Below are 20,992 nucleotides of genomic sequence, written 5' to 3' on the forward strand. Positions count from 1 at the left end.
TTGATTAGAAGCAATATTTACAATTTCATAATTTTCGTACGAAAAGCTTCCCAATCATCTACCACTGATCGTTATTCATCTACCGTGAATATAACCTGACCTAGACCATAAGCATAATCTACCATTGACCAAAGCTTAATTCCGCGATGTCTATTGCAGAATTTGTTCTGGTTTCTGGTGATTTCATGGGAGAATGGGTGGAGACTCCCAAATGCTGGAAATGGAGATCTTTTACCAAGGTGACAATCCCCGTTGTTGTTCGCCACAACAGTTCGTATGATGAATTGGTTGCATGTGTAATACAGAGCGGGGATCTAGATTGTGCTCCGGGTGACGTGGTGATTAGTTATCTAATGAATTCAAGGGAAAAGGTGAATCCTACGATCATAAATAGTGATGTACGTAAGTTTATGTACGTGATGGATGTCGATGCAGATGGCTTTAGGCTTATTTTGAGGATAAATATAGCTGAGAGGTCCTTTAAAAGATCGGTAAATTCATCAGAACCCCCACTTCCACGCCCGGCAGTCGACGATGATTTTAGTGATTACAAGAACGATGGCAATCATTCTATTAATACGAAAGATGATTCTATGTATATGGAAGATATTTCATCGAACTTGCAAGACGACAAAGAAGATCGTGGAATGGGATCATAACCGGGATATTCCTTCACCCACAGATCTAATTTCCATATCGATTAAACATTCGCCAACAAGAAAGTGCTCAAAATATTACTAGACGCAGCAGCAGTGAGCAATGTTTTGATTATTATTTGGATAAGAACTGCTCCAAATTCTTGAAGGCGAAATGCTTATCTCGTGGTTGCAGCTGGTTGTTGAGGTCAATAAAGTACGAAACCTCGTGAAGATTTTGCATATACAAGTATGTCAAGTTCCACACGTACGGTGTTGAACACGTCACCCATAGGCATAGTAGATTATCCTCCAAATTGATTATTTCACTATGTGTAAATCATTTTCGGGATAGTAAGGGTCCAAGAATAAGTGAAATTTAAAGGATTATGTTCAAGGAGTTGCATTGTCACGCAAGCTATTGGATGTGTTGGAAAGGAAGTGTAATTAAGAAGAAAATCATTCACGGGACACCGGAGCACGAATATGCTTGCTTTCCGGCTTTTTCCTACACGGTGGAGTTGTTGAATCCAGGGTCTTCCTACTTTATCATGGTAAATCAAATTAATGGATCATTCGTTTACTGCTTCTTAGCATTCAGAGCTTACATACGGGGATATGCCCACATGAGAAAGGTAATTATCATCGATGGCACACATTTGTATGAAAAGTACGGGGGCGTGTTGCTGAGTGCAGTTGCACAGGACACTGAAAATCACATCTTTCCAATTGCCTTTTGTGTCGTCGATAAAGAGAATGATGCTTCTTGGACCTTCTTCTTCCAGAAGTTGAAGTCTATCATAGAACATGAACCAGATCTACGTGTCATCTCCGACAGGCACATCAGTATTGCCAATGCCTTCTCCCGTGTTTACAGTCGTGCATATCATGAACTTTGCATAAGGCACCTCGCTAAAAATCTACGCGTAAATTAGCACTGTGAAAAATATTTTTATCTGTTCTACGCTGCGATAAAGGCGTACACTATTGATGAGTTTAGCGAGCATATTACCGAATTGAAAAATAATAGCCCCAAGGCAGCACATGTCCTTGAAAATGTGTTTGGCTTTGAGAAATGGAGTAGAGCACACTTCCCAGGCAATAGGTACGATGTGATGACCACAAACATCACCGAGTCGCTGAACTCGGTGTTGACGGATGAACGGGAGTACCCCGTGTCGTACGTATTCAATTCAATTGGTAGAAAATTTGGTGAAAAGTTTAGGGAGCGGCATGCCTTTGTCGCTGGTCAAAATAATAAATTTGTGCCTAATGCGGAAAGAATCATAAGGGATAACAAGATTGCAAGCAATTCCTTGTATGTGACTAATGTAAACGAGGGTCTCAACCAATTCACGGTGTTTGGCAACGATGTTACTGCCAAGGTCAATTTGTTGGAGAAGAGTTGTTCTTGTTGAAAATTTGACTTGGTGAAAATATCGTGCGAACATGCGATAGCAGCTTTGCAAGCAAAGTATGGTGATGGCGTAGGTTATTATAACTCCATCTATGAGTACTCTTCGCCAATTTATAAATCTAAAACTTACCTCCTCACGTACTCGAAAGCTATTAAAGTTGTCCCCCCAGAGGTCGAATGGACTGTACCACAGGAAGTGCAAGACAGTAAAATTTCTCCACCCCCCTACGATCGCAAACTCGGAAAGAAGAAAGTCAAACATACTAAGGGCGTCAGTGAGACATTCAAGTCCAAAAAGAGGAATGTGTTCGATATGCAAGAAATCTGGGCACAAAAGAATCACATGTGGAATGGCCAACAAATCGTAGGCAGCCTTTTTTTTACTTCAGTTGTAAAGATACTATTTTGGTGGATAAATGTTCATTTCTGTAGAATTTAACGTTCAGTTGTAATTAACTTAAAACATTATCTATGATAGACTACGTAAATTCTATGGCATATCATTCACACGGTCTATAAAATATTATGTATTGGTTATATGATTGCTTATCAAACACGCTATGTTAGTCTTTTTACCGCCTTATCTCTCCAGTCGATGCAATGAATCATTATTTCCCATTCCCATTTAATGAAATGCTGCAGAAATGTCTGTTCACAAGAAAAACAGCTGGTATACGCAAACCAAGCGTTTTCTCTTCTGACACACTTCAACTGACCATTTGGTGGGTATATGAAAGGACACCATTTATTGGTCTATAAGTAGAGTGCCTATGTCTACGTAACCCTTTAGTTGTCCCTAAACCCAATATCAGAAACCCTCTTCTTCTTGTTCTTCACACAAATCAGAAAATATGCCTCCAAGAAGGATATCCATGTGCCCCGTCGACGTGTTCCCCCAAGACACTATGACCTCCTCCTTCTTAGGAATGATTTCTCTCACTTGTTCTATGGCCTGGGTCAAGACTGCATCTACCTAGAGTGGGAACTCCGTCGAATTGCTCGTTTCCTGAGGGCAATTTTGGAAAGGCTTGGAATGGATGGCCCTGACTACATCCCCCCCCCCCCCCCAGCATCCCCGTGAAATCTGCTTTTTAGTTTTTTATTTTGTTTTATGTTTATAAGTTTTTGTTTTGTGTTCATTGCAGAAGAAGCTTTCTTATAGGATTGTTGTTAGGAGAAAGCTTCTTCTTTTTTTTTGCTTATTTTGCAAGTTCTGGACGATGTGCCAATGTCATCTCTGTAAAAATCGTATGATTATGCAATCGAAGCACAAGCGTGTTTTGAGGATGTTGATTGTATTTGATGACTACCCATTCCACATACTCCTTCAATCACCACTCTTAAATTACCACACCCAAATCAAAAGAGTATGTGGAATGGATAGTTGTTGAACAATCATCATCCTCAAAACACACTTGTGCTTTGACAACCATTACTCTAAGGATATTGTTTGTTCGATTAATACCCATCCACACACTCCATAATTCACCACCCCTAATTTTTATAAGCTTTAATATATTTATGTGACTTGTTTACACTCCTTCATATGTGTTCAAACCCACACTATATTAATTTTTAATTTATTTATTCATTTTTAAACAACATCCACGTATTGGTCTATAGCATAAGTCTACACATAATCAGGAGATCAATCGATGTACTCCTAAAGTCATAAGTTTACGATAGACCAACTGAATCGATGGACCCTCAAAGCGCAAGTATATTTTTTACTGTAATATTTTTTACTTGACATATTATTGAGGGTTCATCGATTACGAGTGTCTACGATAGACTTTGGTATCTCATTGATGGCAGATATAGGTCATGGTCTACGACAGTCTATTAATTTTCACCACCATTTTAAAAAAAAAATATTGTTTCAACGGTAATAAACGGCTATTTTTGTAATCCATCAGTGTTAACTCTTCGTTTTAACTTCATATATAAGGTGTTCATCCCTCATTATTTTATTTCATTCACTTTTTATTGTTTTTAAAAAATCTACAATGTCGCAAGCATCTCAAACATTCAATTCTAAAAAAACTCTAATTTGTCATTGTGGAGATGCGGCTCTTTTGAGAACGTCACGCACAGATTCAAATCCAGGTCGCAAATTTTATAATTGTGCAGTTGCAAAGGTGAGCGGTATTTTTTTTTATATAAAGTTAAGTTAATCATTGTGTAATTATTATTTTTTTTTCCAGGATAATGGCACATGCTCGTTTTTTAACTGGCTCGATGAGCCATCACCTCCAAGTAGTCCATCAACGTTGAATCCGGGATCCAGGACATCAAATTTTTGTAGCTTGACAAAATTTAATCTGCTACAAAAGCTTCAAGAATGCGAAGAAAATAGAAATTTTCTTATGAATTTGCTCAAAGAAGCCGAAGAACAAAGGGATCACCTCAAAGTATTGCTACGCGACACCCAAATAGAGAGGGATCAACTAAAACAAAAATTGATTTTGGCCGAAGAAAGGGAGAATGGCCTAAAAATGATGTAATGTGCTATAATGCTAATATTCATTCTTTCGAAAAGTGTAACATAGATGTAGTGATATTGAATAAATAATAATACTTCTATTTTTCTACAATGTATGTTAAACATTGTTTTTGATAGAATCATAGTCGATCAATCAACACATCAACTTAAAATGGGCCAGCATGGTAATGATAGACTGTAAAAGAAGTATACGAAAGATTAGATAAATATTCTATAAAACATGGGAATGTCTCAAATATCCTACAAAACAGATCATTCAACATATTAACAATAAAATAATTCAAATGTCTTTTTCACTATTTTCCTCCTCATCAGCATAGGTATTGTTGATTTCATCAACGATATCCATGAACCCATCTTGTTTTTCTTCCTCGCCTTCTTTTTTTCCTTCACTTTCAACAACTTCTTCTTTCTCACCTTTCTTTTCTTCCTTGCCTTCTTTTTTTCCTTCACCTTCAACGGTTGCTTCTTTTTCACCTTTCTTTTCTTTTTTTCACCCGTTGTAGCTTTATCAGCTTTTTCTTTGTCAGCTTCTTCTTCTTCATCATCAGCTGTTGCTTCTATTTTTTCAGCTTCTTATTTTTCCTTGGCTTCTTCAACCACAGCTCCTTCTTTTCCTTGCCTCCTTCTTCAACTGTTGCTGCTTCTTTTTCAACTTTTTCTTCTTCTACTGCAGCTGCATCTTTTACACTTTCTTCTTGGCTCTTATCTTCTTCCATTTCTTCTTATTCATCCTTCTTTTCTTCTTCTTTTTTATCTTCTGCCATGACAAAGGTCAACTCATCCATTTTGTTTTTTTTTTCTCTTTCTTAATTCCTCTCCAATTCACGAAGGTCCACATGCACTGTATCAATATATTACAAAGTGTTACTGATATTTAAAGCTAAAAATTCATTAACAACATCAATTATTGAATGAAGTTATCTCGCTCGTGTTGTCGCTCATCCTGTTTCTTTTTCTTCAATCTGTTCTCTCTAATATAGGCAGCAATATCCAACACCGCTTCCTCGAGTACAGCAACATGCTTATGAAGATCCCCGGAAGATGAGGTGCCTGCTGCATCTTTGGAGGTGCTCGGAGTATCATCATCACCAACGCATACTTCAACGGGCTTACCACCCAAATTCCCGTCATCATCACTGTCCTCATTTGAAATAAGGATACTCACCCCTTCTAACTCTTTCTTTAAGCCATTGAGGACGTTATTCTTCACCTCGTCCGCATATAAATCAAAGAAAATCATGTAATCCATCTTCGTCTCATGAAGAATAGGGATGATGTACGAGTGCACGTTCTACAAAATATTAATTAACAATTAAATAACACTTAATACAACAATAGTATTATTATTGCATAATAAATAATAAGTTCATACCTCGGTAACTTTTCCTTTGTACTTGAATGGGTCACCTTCTAATATTTGGTTATTTTTTGTAGTGTGCCATCTGAGGATGCGGGAAATGAAAAAGGTCTCATCCGTTGATTTTCCAGCAAATTTTTCAAGATGAGGAAAGGTCTCGTAGATCCAGACCTGTAAGCAGTACAACAGTAAAAAAAGAACTCAGAGTCTATTACAGAGTATAAATAAAACAAGAATCTACAATAAACTCACTAAAGGGTCTATTGTAGATACCATGAATGCCCAAGAAAATCCGAATAGAGCATATGATGCCTTCTGCTTCTCATCAAATTCTTCCCTCTGTTTCTTCAGGTCACTTTTCTTCTTCAGATAGTCCAGGGTCAGTTGAAATGTCTCTTTTCCCAATGGATAATTCTCGAAGAAACTCAAAGAATCGACCATTCGAATCAGTTTCGTGTCGACAATCTTCGTCGAATCTTTTGCAAGCAACATGGTGTGCAAGAGCCACAGTAAACAGCACTTAAACTTCTGGTCCTCGTTCAATTTATTCCCTCTGATCAAGTGTAACAAGTTGGCCGCCGTAATGTTTTTGTTTTTCGTCACCTTAAAGCAAAAATGCTCCCCCTTGTCTAACACCTTCTTTAATTTTTATTCACTAGGGTATGATGAGCAGTTCAGCCCCGTGATCAAACAAAATTCTTTCAAGCCAAAACAGACAGGCTTGTTGTTAACGCATAACCACATCTCATGACGCATCTATCCTTCTTGACGCGTCGTAACAGCAAATAATGGATCAACTGCCCATTGAACTTGAGATGTTCCGGTAGGTTTCTCAGGTGTCCGAAACAGGACCGCTTGAATTTATTCTTCAACTCTTGGTCGACAAGAACTTGCTTAAATTCTCGATAAGCAGTCATTCTTGATCTAACCGATATCTTCGCCGGGTAAGATTCGACCTCGTCCATTATCATTCAAAGGTCATACCGCTCCACAAAAATGAACCTTGACAAATGTGGCACGGACAAGGGATCATTATCCCCATCATCACTGTTTCTCCCACTTCCCTCACTCTCTTCACTGTCACCACTAACACTGCGCTCGGGAAGGAAGTCGCTTATCTCCTTTAAATTCGCATCTAATTCGGACACTTCCTCATCAATTTTATTTCTTTTTGAGACATTTTCAACTGCCTCATCTTTCTTTTTCTACTTCTACCGGCTTTGCCTTTACGATAGATGATTTTTTTACTCATTTTCAACACAATCTACACCTGCAGAACAAATCTTCCATTTTCAGTTCATAGACCACAAGTCTATCAATAGAAATAAGTGAATGCCCAAATGAACCCCCCCCCCCCCCCCCCCAAAAAAAAACAAAGAAATACCCCACCAAAATCCAACACGGAGTATTAAAATCAAACTAGTGCACCTAATCAAACTAATTAGTTATTAATATTTCAATTTTTACTATTTCAACCATCATATTTTAAAAGAATTTCATACTTCTAAAAATTGATTTTAATCTAGGGCATTCTAATTTCATAGACCACGGGTCCATTTCATAGACCACTGATCTACGGACTGAAACAGGTGACTGTTGGAATTAAGCTACCAAAATAACTCTTCAAATAACAATTATCCCACCATTACACCATCACAGTTCACTCCAAAACATCAGTAACTCAACCAAAATCCAACATGCAATATAAAAACACAACGATTGCTAAAAATTAAATCGGTGCACCTAATCGAACTAATTAGCTATTAATCTTTCAATTTCCACTATTTAAGCAACCATTTTTTAAAAGAATTTCATACATCTAAAAATTGATTTCAATTTAGAGCATTCTGATTTCATAGACCACGAGTCGATTTCATAGGCCACGAGTCTACGAACAGAAACAACTACCTGTTCGAATCAAACTGCCAAAATAACTTCAAATAATGATTATCTCACCATTCAACACTTCTTTACTAAAAAAAACAACGAAACTAAACCAAAACTCCTTAATCAACCAAGTTCAAAAAAAAAATTCCTACATCACAACAAATCGAGTAGCAAAGAAACCTATTTAACTGGATCTACAAATTATCAAAACATGATTTTAACTAATCTTATGAAGCAACAACAATCTCTTAGCAGCCACAGAAGAAGGAAAAATGAAAATGGTGTTTGAAGAGAACTTTTATTCAAAGCGTAAGTTGAGAGAAAATTTAAGAGACACAACGTTGTTTTTTTTTTTTAGATATTGAAATAAGTTGATGGGTGTTAGTGTATTATGTTAAATTTGTAGATGAGGGTTAGTATATTATATGTTAAATTTATAAAGTTAGAAAAATAATACAATGGTCCCTTGGCCACATGTGAGCCTACTTTTTCACCTTTTTTCACACTTTTTATACCCTAACCCTAAAAAATAATTCAAAAAGAAATTTAGTGTCCCTTTGGCAAAATAGTTTTGAGAATGGTATCTTTTGCCAATTATTCCCTAATAACCTTCTGCTCCATGACTTTGACAACTGCTTCACGAACTGCACCAGTGTCCAAGCCCACGTCAATCTGCAAGATGCAGTATGATTTCCCACCAGAAGCTAAAGCTCCAGAGGTTTCTGAGGCAGCTTTAACGGCTTTTTGAATATTCTCTGCAGCTATCTTCTTTTTAGCCTTAGTAACTTGATTCTGAAGAAATTATCAGCATGTTACTTTTCTTTCCTAAGCAATGTTATTCATCTTCGGTCACAAAAGAAACAGTACATACCTGGAGAACAGAGAATTTGGCCTTGAGATCAGTTTTCATGACAGTGAGAATTTGTGCCCTCTCCACGGCAGCGTTCAAAGAAGTTACTTTCTGAAATTAAGAACTAAATGGATTAATTCATCAGATAAGGAACAATAGTAGCAGTAGGAACAAGGATCGGCCAAAAATTGAAAGAGCAACTTGAATTGACCAAAGACTAATGAACAAAAAGATGCTTGACTGAATAAATTTAGCCAGAAACTATTCAGCACCACGACATCCTAAGGAGGAAGATACAGTGCAGGGGAGCAATTATAAGAAATAGATAGACAGGAATAAAGTATATCTTACGCCTATCATAGTCAACCTGCTCAATCCAACAATGCAAGTAAAAAGAAGTAAAACAAATCTGAAAGCTTGATGGTTGTGGAAGGCCAAACAGAAGAAAGTGTCACCTTACAAATCACTTTATCACCAACCGAGAACTTGTGCGCCTGTCCACTGAAAGATCCAATATGAAGAATGAATCCTCCATAAATTTGAACATTACAAACATGAAAAGAAGCTCATGACATATTACTCATTCATTACAAACTTGAAAAAAGCATCATCAGCAAAAACCTGCAGGTATCAACATAAAGCTACATTACATATTACTCATTCAGCCTGCTAATCAGAGAGACATAGAAGCTCATCACCAACTTATTTTACAGATACTATGAACCAAAGCAGCAAATAGCCCACAGATGAGGAGCGCACAAATGAAAAGAAATTTCTGGGCGAGGTGTAGAGGCCATGGACAAATAAGCATAATAATGGGATAGGTTACAACCATAGTAATGAAAGTAGCTCCTAAAACTGGGTAAATATGTACACAGAGCAAAAGAGATAGACGTAGAAACAAGTGAACAGTTCTGATTCCACACCGAAGTCAAAAACTTTTTCCACAGAAAAGTTCCTCACAGCATGTAATAGAATTTCACCTCTTGGCACTATTACAACAACAACAATAACAAATCCAGTGTATTCAGGAATACAAAGTGAGATCTGGGGAGGGTAAAGTGTACGCAGTCCATACCGCTACCTCCGAAGAAGTAGAGAGGCTATTTCCGATAGACCCCCGGCTCAGAATAGAGAATAGTACACAAGGTCGTAGTGAAACATGAAGCCTTGGCACTATTGATAATAAGAATAATATTCCGACTAATTACCTCTCAACTCACAGTTCAATAACTCCTGCTATTTACTACGATGTGTCCAATGTAAATAAATACTGCTGTTGAGCATATTCATCTAGCATCGAGATTCAGGAGAAAGACAAAATGCTTTAATTTTTCATAACAGTTCCACCAAAAACTAGAAATAGTAATAAAAGTAAATAGCCCGATTACAACACTTGTTTTTTTGTTATTTCCGTGCCATATTGCATGCACCTCCATTAATTTCATGGGATACCTGCCACCTCCCACAAACAACAGATACCAGGTAGACAAAAGGTAAATCAAAGCTAGGAATCATGGGAATTTCTTAGCCCAATCAATCCTGAACAAAATGACCACTCTTCCTTGTAAACCTAATCCTAGCCATCCCACTCTTTATATTCTTTATTGATGGGCTCCAAAAGTTCTAGGAAAGTATATTCAAGAATATAAAGAAATGTGTCAAGTCATGCAAGCCTCCAGGTTTTTGCCTCGCTCAGCCAAAGGGTCACATAACATATCTCGCAACTTGATGTTTCGTCTTTAAAACAACTATAACGCTTCAAAAGATTTCCTGCATGATGCTTTGTCCAAGAAACTGAAAAAAATAATCCTTCGCCAGAAGTGGCATGCAGATGAGGAACCATTTTATACTTTTTAGTTGCAAGCTTTGAAGTACAAGTATTCAATGAATGTGCCTCACTTTCTAATGCACCATATACCACAAAGGTTGTTCCATTCTTAACCCATTTACAGAACATTCAGTACTCTACCATGGAGTATCAAACAAGTGCTAAAATTAGAAAAAGAAATGGGATATCAAGCACTTGAAGAGCAAAAGGATTGCCATCTTGATGTCAAAGCTTATCAAAGAGGATATACAGTGTCACCTTCTGAGCAAAATAACTGAAGGTTGCAAACATTTGTTGGAAGCAAAAAGGACCACTATCAAACATATTTTGAGGGAGGCAAACTAATGTGCGGATTTTGTAGCAAATGAAGGACACAAACACGAAGATTTGATAATCTTGGAGAATGCACTGAAGAAAATGGTTGAGATGTGTGGCATACTAACAAATTTAAAAATCTTAATTAGTTTATTTTTTAATGTACTCAAAAAAAGAATGTACTTTACCATGTCTGTCACTAAAACTCTACCACACATTTTCCACTCTCTTTCGGATTCAATAAATCACCAGCTTGCATGAGGCGTGTTTTACATTGAGCTCCCATCATAAAACTTTGATTAATAGCTTCATTTAAAAAAAAAAAAAATCCTAAAACACCATAATACTCTACAGCCTGAAAGTTTTTTTTTTTTTAATAAGTGTGGTATCCAGGCCAGATTTCGCGCAACTCAACTAACCTTAAGCACAGGGTCGCATTGCTCCACCAATAATCACTATTAGAAACTTCCGTGGCTGCCAAATAAAGGCCAACAGAAGCATACAGCATGACAATTGAGTAGATTGTACTCACAAACGTTCCAGTAAAAGAGCACAATTTTAATATAGCACGAATGACTAACAAAGATCAAACTAATATTCATATTATTTCTAACAACATAACATCTGAGACTACTACGAACTAGGAAAGACTCAAGCTAGACAAAGTCATTAAGACACAAACCTGATCAAGCACGGTTTCAGTGATCATATCCCCTGCCACCTCTTTTGACTCAGCAACAACAGCCAACTCGTCAGCAATCCACTTCCTTCCACTTGGTGGACTCACCACTGATGCAAATCTCTGGAGATCTGTAATCTCTTTTGCATTGTCTTGGCCAATTTCTTCTTAGCCGCAGCAATAACCACATGAGGAATGCTTCGAACCTTTTCACTCTCCAGTTGCAGGTATATAGCAGAATCCTAAATTATCAGACAATCCATCCAACATCACAAACTATCAAATTCAGAATAACAGACTATGTAGCATGTATATATACGCCTTTATACATATCAAATTTAGTGAAGCAATGGTGTAAACTGAGAAAAAACAATCCGTCCAACATCACAAACTAGAACACATGCCATTGGATACATAATTCCAAGAGAAACTTATGCAAACTATTTACTAGTACAGTAAGGATGTCATATACCTAAAGTTCGTGGAGCTTCCAAGAATTGGGTGCAGTAGACCTTGAAAGAGACACAAATTGGAGGTCACCAGCTTGTAGAATCATCATGTAACCATTTCCAGAGCTCTCAGAAGTATTTGCAGTTTCATTTAATAGCAAAACAATTTGACTAAGGGTTAGTATATTGACTAACCCTGACAATATACGAACCCTTTCACGTGTACGGCCCCTGACAATATACTAACCTTAATTGACAAAGGGTTAGTATAATGACTAACCCTGACAATATACTAACCCTTAATTGATCTTCAGCCAAATACAATAGCTTTAGCTCAAACATTGTATACATATTAAAAATCCACTAAAGAAGTATAAATAATGTATTTTGCACCCAATAAATCAAAATAGAATCAAAATCGAATCCATAAAAGTCAAATCTTGGATTAACCTGTGTTTATCAGAACTACATGGGGTCATGTCCAGGGGTTTGGGGCGGGGGGCTGTGCTGGGAGTGGGGGACGAGAGTAGGGCAAGTGGGGGAGGGGGGCAAGGTCTGGCGTTAAGGGCGGTAGAGGAAGACGTGTCGCTAGAGTTGATAGGCTGAGGGTTGGGTCTTGGACTATAGGGACTCTCTAGGAAAAGTCTATAGAGCTGGTGAAGACTCTTAGAAAGAGGAGAATCAATATTGCGTGTGTCCAGGAGACCAAGTGGGTAGGGTCTAAGGCTAGAGATGTGAATGGTTACAAGCTTTGGTACTCAGGAAACGAGAGGCGTAGGAATGAAGTTGGCATCCTAGTAGATGAAGAGCTTAGAGAGCAGGTAGTGGAGGTGAAGAGAATTAGTGATAGGTTGATGACTAGTAAGTTGGTCTTTGGGGGGTTTACCCTGAACGTGTGTAGTGTGTATGCGCCGCAGGTGGGCTTAGATGGGGAGGAGAAGATGCGATTTTGGGAGGGCTTGGATGAGGTGGTGCGAGGCGTGCCTAGCTCTGAGAAGATTGTTGTAGCAAGGGATTTCAATGGGCACATCGGGGTGTTACCGGGAGGCTTTGGTGATGTGCATGGTGGTTTTGGTTTTGGGGAGAAAAATAAGGAGGGAACTGCTCTGTTGGAGTTTGCGAGGTCCTTTGGGCTGGTGGTGGTGAATTCGAGCTTCCCGAAGAAGGACGATCACCTTTCGAAGTGCGATAGCCAAGACCCAAATAGACTTTTTGCTGCTTAGGAAAGAGGATAGGGTGTTGTGTAGGGACTGTAAGGTCATTTCGAGTGAGAATCTTTCGACCCAGCATAGGCTCTTGGTGATGGACTTAGGTATAAAGAAGGACAAGAGGAATAGGGGTGTGGAGGGTCGACCGAGAATTAAGTGGGGCAGCTTGACACCAGTGAATGCGTGAGAGATAAGGGAAAAGTTGACGGGTATGGGGGTGTGGGAGTGTAAGGGAGACGTAGATGGTATGTGGGATAGGGCGTCTAGGTGCATCAAGGAAACTGCCAGGGAAGTGTTGGATGTGTCTAGGGGCCGGGCCAGTCACCATCGGGGGGATTGGTGGTGGAATGAAGAAGTTAAGAAGAAAGTGGAGACTAAGAAGGGGGCGTATGCTAAGTTGGTTGAGGGTAAGGATGAAGAAGAGAAGCGGGTAAATAGGGTGGAGTACAAGTTAGCGAGGAAGGAGGCTAAGCTAGCAGTTACGGCTGCTAAGAAAGCAGCGTTTGAATGTTTGTATGCGGGGTTAGAGGAGAAAAAAGGGGAAAAGAGGTTGTTTAGGCTGGCTAAGGCGAGGGAGAGGAAGGGCTGTGACCTCGACCAGGTGAAGTGTATTAATGCGGAGGATGGTAGAGTGTTGATGAAGGATGCTCACATTAAGAAAAGATGGCAGTCATATTTTCATAGGCTCTTGAATGATGAAGGGGATAGAGTAATTGTGTTAGGGGAGCTGGAGCAATCAGGAGAGTGTCGTGATTTTAGGTATTGTAGACGTTTTAAGGTGGAGAAGGTTAGAGAGGCCGTTCACAGTATGTGAAGGGGTAGGGCGACGGGCCTGATGAGATTCTCGTGGATTTTTGGAAGTTCACTGGTGAGGCTGGTTTGAGGTGGTTGACTGATTTATTTAACGGCATTTTCAAGTCAACGAAAATGCCCGAGGACTGGCGATGGAGTACTATGATACCTCTGTATACGAATAAGAGTGACATCCAGAGTTGCAACAACTATCAGGGTATTAAGTTATTGAGTTACACTCTGAAGATTTCGGAGAGAGTGGTTGAGTTGAGGTTGAGGAAGGCAGTGTCTATTTCGGAGAACCAGTTTGGATTTATGCCCGGGCGCTCGACGAAAGAGATAATTCACCTAGTGCGGAGACTGGTGGAACAGTACAGGTAAAGGAAGAAGGACCTACACATGGTGTTTATCGACTTGGAGAAAGCGTACGACAAAGTCCCTAGGAAAGTCCTTTGGAGATGGTTGGAGGTGAGTGGAGTCCCGATGGCGTATATTAGAGCAATCAAGGACATGTATGATGGAGCTAAGACCCAGGTGAGGATGACGGGAGGCGATTCAGAACATTTCCTTGTCTTGACAGGGTTGCATCAGGGATTTACTCTTAGCCCGTTTTTGTTTTCTTTGGTGATGGATGTGTTGACGCGGCGTATCCAAGGAGAGGTGCCCTAGTGTATGTTTTTTACAGATAATGTGGTTTTGATTAATGAGACTCGAGGGGGTGTGAATGATAAATTAGAGGTGTGGAGACAGACCCTTGAGTCTAAAGGGTTCAAGTTGAGTAGGAGCAAGACCGAATATTTGGAATGTAAGTTTAATGGCTCGAGGGAGGAAGACGAGGTGGTAGTAAGGTTGGATTCTCAGGCGGTTTGTAAGAGGGATAGTTTTAAGTATCTTGGGTCTATGATTTAGGGAAATGACGAGATTGATAAGGATGTCTCTCACCATATTAGGGCGGGATGGATGAAGTGGAAGCTCACCTCGGTGGTGTTGTGTGATAAGAAAGTTCCCCTAAAGCTTAAAGGCAAATTCTACAGGATGGCAGTCCGTCCGGCCATGCTGTATGGTGCGGAGTGTTGGCCAGTAAAGAACTCTCACATCCAAAAAGTGAAGGTGGCGGAAATGAGAATGTTGCGTTGGATGTGCGAACTTACTAAGGGTGATAGAGTTCGGAATGAGATTATTCGGGAGAAGGTGGGAATGGCTTCGGTGGAGGATAAGATGCAGGAAGGAAGATTGAGATGGTTTGGGCATGTGATGAGGAGGGGCACGGATGCACCGGTTCGTAGGTGTGAGAGGCTTGCTTTGGATGGCTTTAGGAGGGGTAGAGGTAGGCCGAAGAAATACTGGAGAGAGGTGATTAGGCGGGACATGGAGCAGTTACAGCTTACTGAGGACATGATCATAGACAGGAAAATCTGGAAGACGCGTATTAGGTTAGAAGGCTAGCGCCAAGTTAGGTAGGTAGGGTAGGGCTTTACTTGGTGGGTGTATTAAGCCTGTTTTGCTACCTTGATGCATGTTGTATTACGATTGCTTACTCTTCTTTGTTTACTATTCCTCTATTCACTATTCTTTTGTAATTAGCGTATTTATGTATTGTCATATTTTTACTATTCCCTGTCTTGAGCCGGGGGTCTATCGGAAACAGCCTTGCTACTTCTTCGGAGGTAGTGGCATGGACTGCGTACATCTTACCCTCCCCAGACCTCACTATGTGGGAATAAACTAGGTTTGTTGTTGTTGTTGTTGCTGTTGTTGTTGTTATCAGAACTACATGATATGTTTACCTTATTATGCTTTTCCATAGACAGATGCAGCCTCAGAAATTGCAGGTTAGACTTAATCAAATCATCAATTTTGAATAATTTAATCGAATGTTGTACATCTTGCAAGCTACAACATAACAAATAGTACTCTTTATCTATTTGAATTTTCTCTAGAAGAATCACATCATTCTCAAAACCTTAAATCAATAACTACTTCTCATGCTCTTAATTATGATACACAGTCTCTATACTCAACGAATTTCCAGTTCAACATCCGTTAAACAACACAAATTCCAACTTACCAAGCACTTTAACACAATCACATCAGGATAAAGTATGAAATAATCAACTACTCAAAAAATAGCAATATTTACAGCTAACCATAATCAAATTAGGGTTGAACAACGAACCAGAACAAAACAGCGATACCTGATGAAATTGGAGTCTCCGAGAAGACCACGGTGGCCTACAAGTATTGAGTTGCGACAGGTTCAAATCACATCGAGCTGCCACCGACCAGATCTCAAATCACAAATTTTTGGGTTCTAGACCAAGAAGAGAGCTCCTAGGGTTTCAAATTACAAATTAAGCTGACAAACAAAAGCACAAATTGACAAATTTTGGGCGGACTTGTGACAAATTGAGCCGACAAATATCATAGAAGAGAGTTTTAATTTGGGGGACTTGTGAAATTTGGGCGGAAGAGGGTTCTAATTTTGGGGACTTGTGAATTTATTTTTTTGAAAACGCATTGTTTTTACTATATTAGTTACCTATTACACATTTAAATTATAAAAAGTGATATTTTTACATCCTATAATTTATCATACACTTATATGTAGTGCGGTGTTTCACACGCGTCTGTCATATCAGTGTCACATCAGCATAATATGAAAAAAATAATAAATTTATTATTTTTCCTACTTTTTCCTTTTTCTTTACTACTTTTTATCCAAAATACTTTCTCATTTCTTTTGGTTTCTTTTTTTCATCCACTTCATCATAATCCTAGCTGCACTTACTTTCGCAGTATCTTCGCAGCCAATTCATTCTCCAAATCATGATGGATGTTGAAGGTGATGTTGCGACAGGACAACCAAAGAAGAAAAATCTCAGCTATTGTGCTTAAAACAAAAAAAAAAAACTTTTGGGTTCTTCTTCTTTCAAGTCTCTTCTTCTTCCTTCTTCATTCTTGATTGATAAATTGAAGGAAAAAGAGAAAAATTCAAAGGGAGAAATAAATAATAGGAAATCGTATTTTGAGGATAAAAGTTGCAGTGAAATTTTGATAGGCGGTGATAACATCATTATTGCCGGTGAAGCAGATGGATAAAATGCTAAAAATTTTCAAAAATTTTAATAACTCAAGATTAAAATCAAACATTTTATTAGTATTCTTTGTGTATAAAAATAACTACGTATATTATTGATTACGTGAGATTGAAATGGCATTATGATGGTCATGGTGATGCTCTGACGAGAATGGAGAAGACGAAGAGAAAGTAATCGTCTTCTCCGATGTATTTTTGATAAATTATATATATAAATATCATGAGATTTTTTGTCGAAGTCCTTTATCTTCCTCAATAATTATTTTCGTTGTTTTTCTCCGACTGAATTTTTCATTGTGTTTGAATCAAAAATTATGGACTTTATCAAAAAAAAATAATGAACTTTCCAATGGAAGCCTTCATATTTTTCACTATTTTCAATTTCTTCGTTAAAGATCCTCTTTAAAAGCTTTAAGGCAAAAGATTAGAGATGTTTTCGTGGAGATTTTGGAAAAGATTACTTCAACGAACCCAACAGAAAAAGAGCAAAATTTTTGAAGAAGACGGGACCCACATATAAAATGAATAAATAAAAAAATTAATTTAATTAATATTTTTTTAATTGAAAAAATAATTAATTTAATTGTATATATTAAGAAGAATCTTAGGATAATTAATGATATAATGACTAATGAAAGAGTGACATCTGTGCAATTATGTCATTTTAAGATTTTGGTTATTCATCTCACGCACCTTAAGGAAGGTGAATGCACTTTCTCTTCCACGTTACCTTCTAAGGAGGTAATTTAGGTGTGTAATAGGTTACTATGATAGTTCAGGTATGGCTTCGACTTTTCTTGTATAATTTGGAATGTAAACGATGTCTTTTCCCATTTTTTTGAAGAAAATTAAAAGACATGATGTAATAGGTATATTTTTACCCATTAAGTGTTGCCATAGATTCTTTATGGCAATGGTTATGAAAATTATTGCTATAAGTCTACCTATTGCAATGGATAATTTTTAATATAAACGATTATAAAATTATATTATAGATAGTAGAATAATTATTTTTTGTCCGGATTGGAATCGTTGCAATAGACATCCTGCCGCAACGCTTTGATAACCATTGCTAAAAGATCTATTGTTATAGAGATAATTTTCAGTAGTAATTTGAATTAGTATAATTTGGAAAGGATGAGAGATTCTTTCCTAATTGTAGGAGAAAAACAAAAAAGAAAAATACAATTAGAGTTTTTTAAAATCAATAAAATTGTCAATAACTAAATCGATGAATATTGATTATATTTAATTTTAATAATTGAAAAAATTTAATAAATTAATTTAATTTTAATTTCCGTGAAAAATCGATTCAAATTAAATCACAAACACTTCGGGGAATAGATGAGAGAACAACTTCTTTATGGGTCAAGAGTCAAAGACCCTAAAAAGTCAAGCAAGAAATAGAGAGGAAATGACCAAAAGTTAATCTAAGCTAATTTGCATTACTCCTAAATACCACCTTTGCCAACACTCTATTGATGAGTATATGATGTGGACATGTATATTCCATTGATGACATCAAAAAAGCATATCCCCATAGCAATTAATCCTTAAGATTTCCTTTCTTTATGTAATATAAATACATAGGCTTCCAAACAAACAAAGAAACCTCATTAGCTTAAAAGTTTCAAGTCACCATCTGTTTTTCCTCTTCTTTATATCTTTATATATGAAAAAAATCAACATGAGAAGCAAGAAAGAAATGATGGTCATTTCTGAACTTGAAGAAGATAAGCTGTCCCAAATGGTCAGTGATTTTATTGAATTGGATTGTGAAACTTTTCAAGTTGATGAACTTGTTGATCATAATAATCGCACCACCTATCTTTCCTTACAGGTACATGTTACCTCACTTTTCTTTTAAAAAAAAAAAAGACTTCATCTAATAATGTTGACTTCTTATTTTTCACATCTTTATCTAAAATCCAATTTTTTTCTGATTTGTAGGGTATTCTTGAGAATGTTAGTGATACTGAAACAGAGATTCATGGGAAAATCTTGTTTTATTGGAGAAACATGGTTAATAATATGGAGCCTAAAAAGTTAAGGCAATGGATTGTGAATAGATTAAGAACGGATGAGTATGAAGCTTCTCTTTGTAAAACTTCTTGGATTACCTCTTCCGGACGTCCTTCAGGTACTATTCTACCTAGTTCCCACAATAACAATCCTATCACCCCCCCCACCCACCCATCCACTCCAAAAAAAAAATAATGGTTTGGATGGTGAAATATGTATATTGAAAATTTTATGTGAGAAGTATTTTAAGTGAAAATATAATGTTTATTCAAAGAACTTTGTCCTTTTTTTTCAAATAAAAATCATGTCTAGATACTATTTCAACTTACAAAAATATTTTTTTCAGGTTCAATTTCAAATGCTTTTTTCTAGAGGTGTATTTTAGTTGAAGTAATGGTTTTTCAAGTTAAGGTAGAAAGAGTATTTGAAAGTTGAAGTTGTGTTTGGGACAAGTGTTTCCACTTGAAATTAAAAATATGTTTGAAGTTTTTTCAGGAGATGAAAAACTGATTTTCAAGTTGGAGTAATAGCTTGAGTAATACTATAACCAAATAGTTACTTGAACTTTCTTGAAAAATGAAAATAACACAATTATGTTTATCTTTCAAATAGTTTTTACAATTATGTCAATCTTTCAAACATTTTTTAAGTGAAATTTATATACAGATATAATTTCAACTTTTTAATATTTCTTTTTTCAACTTTAACTTTTTCAATATATATTTTTTAAATTCAGCAAAATTAATTGCAATCTCATTTTCTTTTTGCTGATTTTTTCTTTTTGTTTTTGTGGTTGTTGAAGCATTTCAATTCACAGGTGATTATGAATACATTGATGTGATGACGAAAGAAAGAAGTGAATCAGAAACAGTGAGAGTAATAGTGGATATAGATTTTAGGTCACAATTTGAGTTGGCAAGACCTACAACAGAATACCAAGAACTTTTAAATTCTCTTCCGTCAATATTTGTTGGTACTGAGGAGAAACTCAATGGCATTATCTCTTTGCTTTGTTCAGCAGCCAAACAGTCCCTTAAGGAGAAAGGTCTTCATGTTCCACCTTGGAGAAAAGCTAGCTATATGCACTCTAAATGGCTCTCTCAAAACTGCAAGAAAATTTCTTTGTTTGCACCTCTCTGCATATAGTTTGAAGGACCAATTAAAAATTTAGAAAAAGGAGAGATCTAATTAAAGGGAGACAATTTTTTCCTTTTTTTCCTCTTTCGTTCTAAAATGGTTCGTGACACGTGAGATTTGCTCAAGTGGTTGAGTACCTCCATCATCGATCCGTAGATTGATGATTCGAGTCACGCCAATATTGATCCTCCGAGGTGTGGTGGAAAAAAGTTGATATTGTTCTAGTTTGTTTATTGTATATTTCCATAGGTCTATTTGCCTTGGCTTGTTATGAGGATTAGAAGTGCTTGAAATTTTTGTTAATGCACTATCTTGTTTGATATATACTTATTTTGTCTCCTACCCGATAGTTGATATCCGTTTTAGGCTTAGTTAGTCTGAATTTGCATCAGAATGTGCTCGAGTGTTTGAGTATCTCCATAATCGGTTGGTAGATTTAAGATTTGAGTTAAGCCAATATTGATCCTCCGGCGTGTGGTGGCAAAAAGAAGATATTGATACTAGTTTGTATATCGTATATTGCCAAAAGTATATTTGCCTTGGCTTGCATATGGAGGATTACAAGTCCTTGAAAAATTTGTTGGTGCAGTCGTTATCTTGTTTGATATGAAGCTTCTTTTGTTTCCTACGGATGGTTGATATTTGTTTTTATATTCTATTAGTCTAAGTAGCCGTTTGGTCATGAAAATTAAAATTTTTTGAAGTTGGAGTTGAAATTGGAGTTGAGTTGTGTTTTGCCATATTTTTTTTTAATTTTTTTTTTATTTTTGAAAAAACTTTTTAAAATATGATTTTATGTCCTAATTTTTA

At 37.1% G+C, this 20,992-nt stretch overlaps 3 protein-coding genes across 5 annotated transcripts; 2 read left to right on the top strand and 1 right to left on the bottom strand.

Annotated features, from left to right (window-relative positions):
* The first annotated feature begins 1,024 nt into the window (after window positions 1-1,024).
* On the top strand, window positions 1,025-2,053 carry LOC107874111. The gene is made up of 2 exons (XM_016720982.2): window positions 1,025-1,561; window positions 1,613-2,053. Exons 1-2 carry the CDS (start codon window positions 1,025-1,027, stop codon window positions 2,051-2,053), a joined length of 978 nt encoding a protein of 325 aa, XP_016576468.2.
* A 6,148-nt stretch (window positions 2,054-8,201) lies between these two features.
* LOC107873049 (alanine--tRNA ligase) lies at window positions 8,202-16,507 on the bottom strand. 3 transcript variants are annotated; one of them, XM_016719756.2, is made up of 7 exons: window positions 16,122-16,467; window positions 11,950-11,989; window positions 11,481-11,719; window positions 9,233-9,273; window positions 9,108-9,153; window positions 8,674-8,763; window positions 8,202-8,594 (listed from the first exon to the last, which is right to left on the bottom strand). In XM_016719756.2, exons 3-7 carry the CDS (start codon window positions 11,505-11,507, stop codon window positions 8,397-8,399), a joined length of 402 nt encoding a protein of 133 aa, XP_016575242.1. In that variant the 5' UTR covers window positions 11,508-11,719; window positions 11,950-11,989; window positions 16,122-16,467; the 3' UTR covers window positions 8,202-8,396. The 3 variants fall into 3 exon arrangements, 2 of the variants coding, with proteins under 2 accessions (XP_016575242.1, XP_016575241.1); XM_016719755.2 differs by lacking the exon at window positions 11,950-11,989 and having other exon boundaries at window positions 16,122-16,490; XR_007057253.1 differs by lacking the exons at window positions 8,202-8,594; window positions 8,674-8,763 and adding an exon at window positions 8,780-9,019 and having other exon boundaries at window positions 9,108-9,273; window positions 16,122-16,507.
* Window positions 16,508-18,505: 1,998 nt separating this feature from the next.
* LOC107874936 lies at window positions 18,506-20,692 on the top strand. Its single transcript, XM_016721632.2, has 3 exons — window positions 18,506-18,863; window positions 18,974-19,163; window positions 19,848-20,692. Exons 1-3 carry the CDS (start codon window positions 18,696-18,698, stop codon window positions 20,189-20,191), a joined length of 702 nt encoding a protein of 233 aa, XP_016577118.1. The 5' UTR covers window positions 18,506-18,695; the 3' UTR covers window positions 20,192-20,692.
* Window positions 20,693-20,992: the final 300 nt, after the last annotated feature.

Source organism: Capsicum annuum, chromosome 6 (assembly GCF_002878395.1).
Source record: "Capsicum annuum cultivar UCD-10X-F1 chromosome 6, UCD10Xv1.1, whole genome shotgun sequence".
In the NCBI taxonomy this organism is placed as follows: domain Eukaryota; kingdom Viridiplantae; phylum Streptophyta; class Magnoliopsida; order Solanales; family Solanaceae; genus Capsicum; species Capsicum annuum.

Bases quoted from the DNA above. Each gene is read 5' to 3' on its own strand.
- LOC107874111 (XM_016720982.2), top strand. From the start codon at position 1,025: ATGTTCAAGGAGTTGCATTGTCACGCAAGCTATTGGATGTGTTGGAAA. The intron at 1,562-1,612 runs GTAAATTAGCAC...GCTGCGATAAAG, and splicing joins ACCTCGCTAAAAATCTACGC to GCGTACACTATTGATGAGTT.
- LOC107873049 (XM_016719755.2), bottom strand. From the start codon at position 11,507: ATGATCACTGAAACCGTGCTTGATCAG. The intron at 9,154-9,232 runs GTAATATGTCAT...TGGATCTTTCAG, and splicing joins TTCAAGTTTGTAATGAATGA to TGGACAGGCGCACAAGTTCT. The intron at 8,595-8,673 runs GTATGTACTGTT...TAATTTCTTCAG, and splicing joins CCAAATTCTCTGTTCTCCAG to AATCAAGTTACTAAGGCTAA.
- LOC107874936 (XM_016721632.2), top strand. From the start codon at position 18,696: ATGAAAAAAATCAACATGAGAAGCAAGAAAGAAATGATGGTCATTTCT. The intron at 18,864-18,973 runs GTACATGTTACC...TCTGATTTGTAG, and splicing joins CCACCTATCTTTCCTTACAG to GGTATTCTTGAGAATGTTAG. The intron at 19,164-19,847 runs GTACTATTCTAC...TGGTTGTTGAAG, and splicing joins CTCTTCCGGACGTCCTTCAG to CATTTCAATTCACAGGTGAT.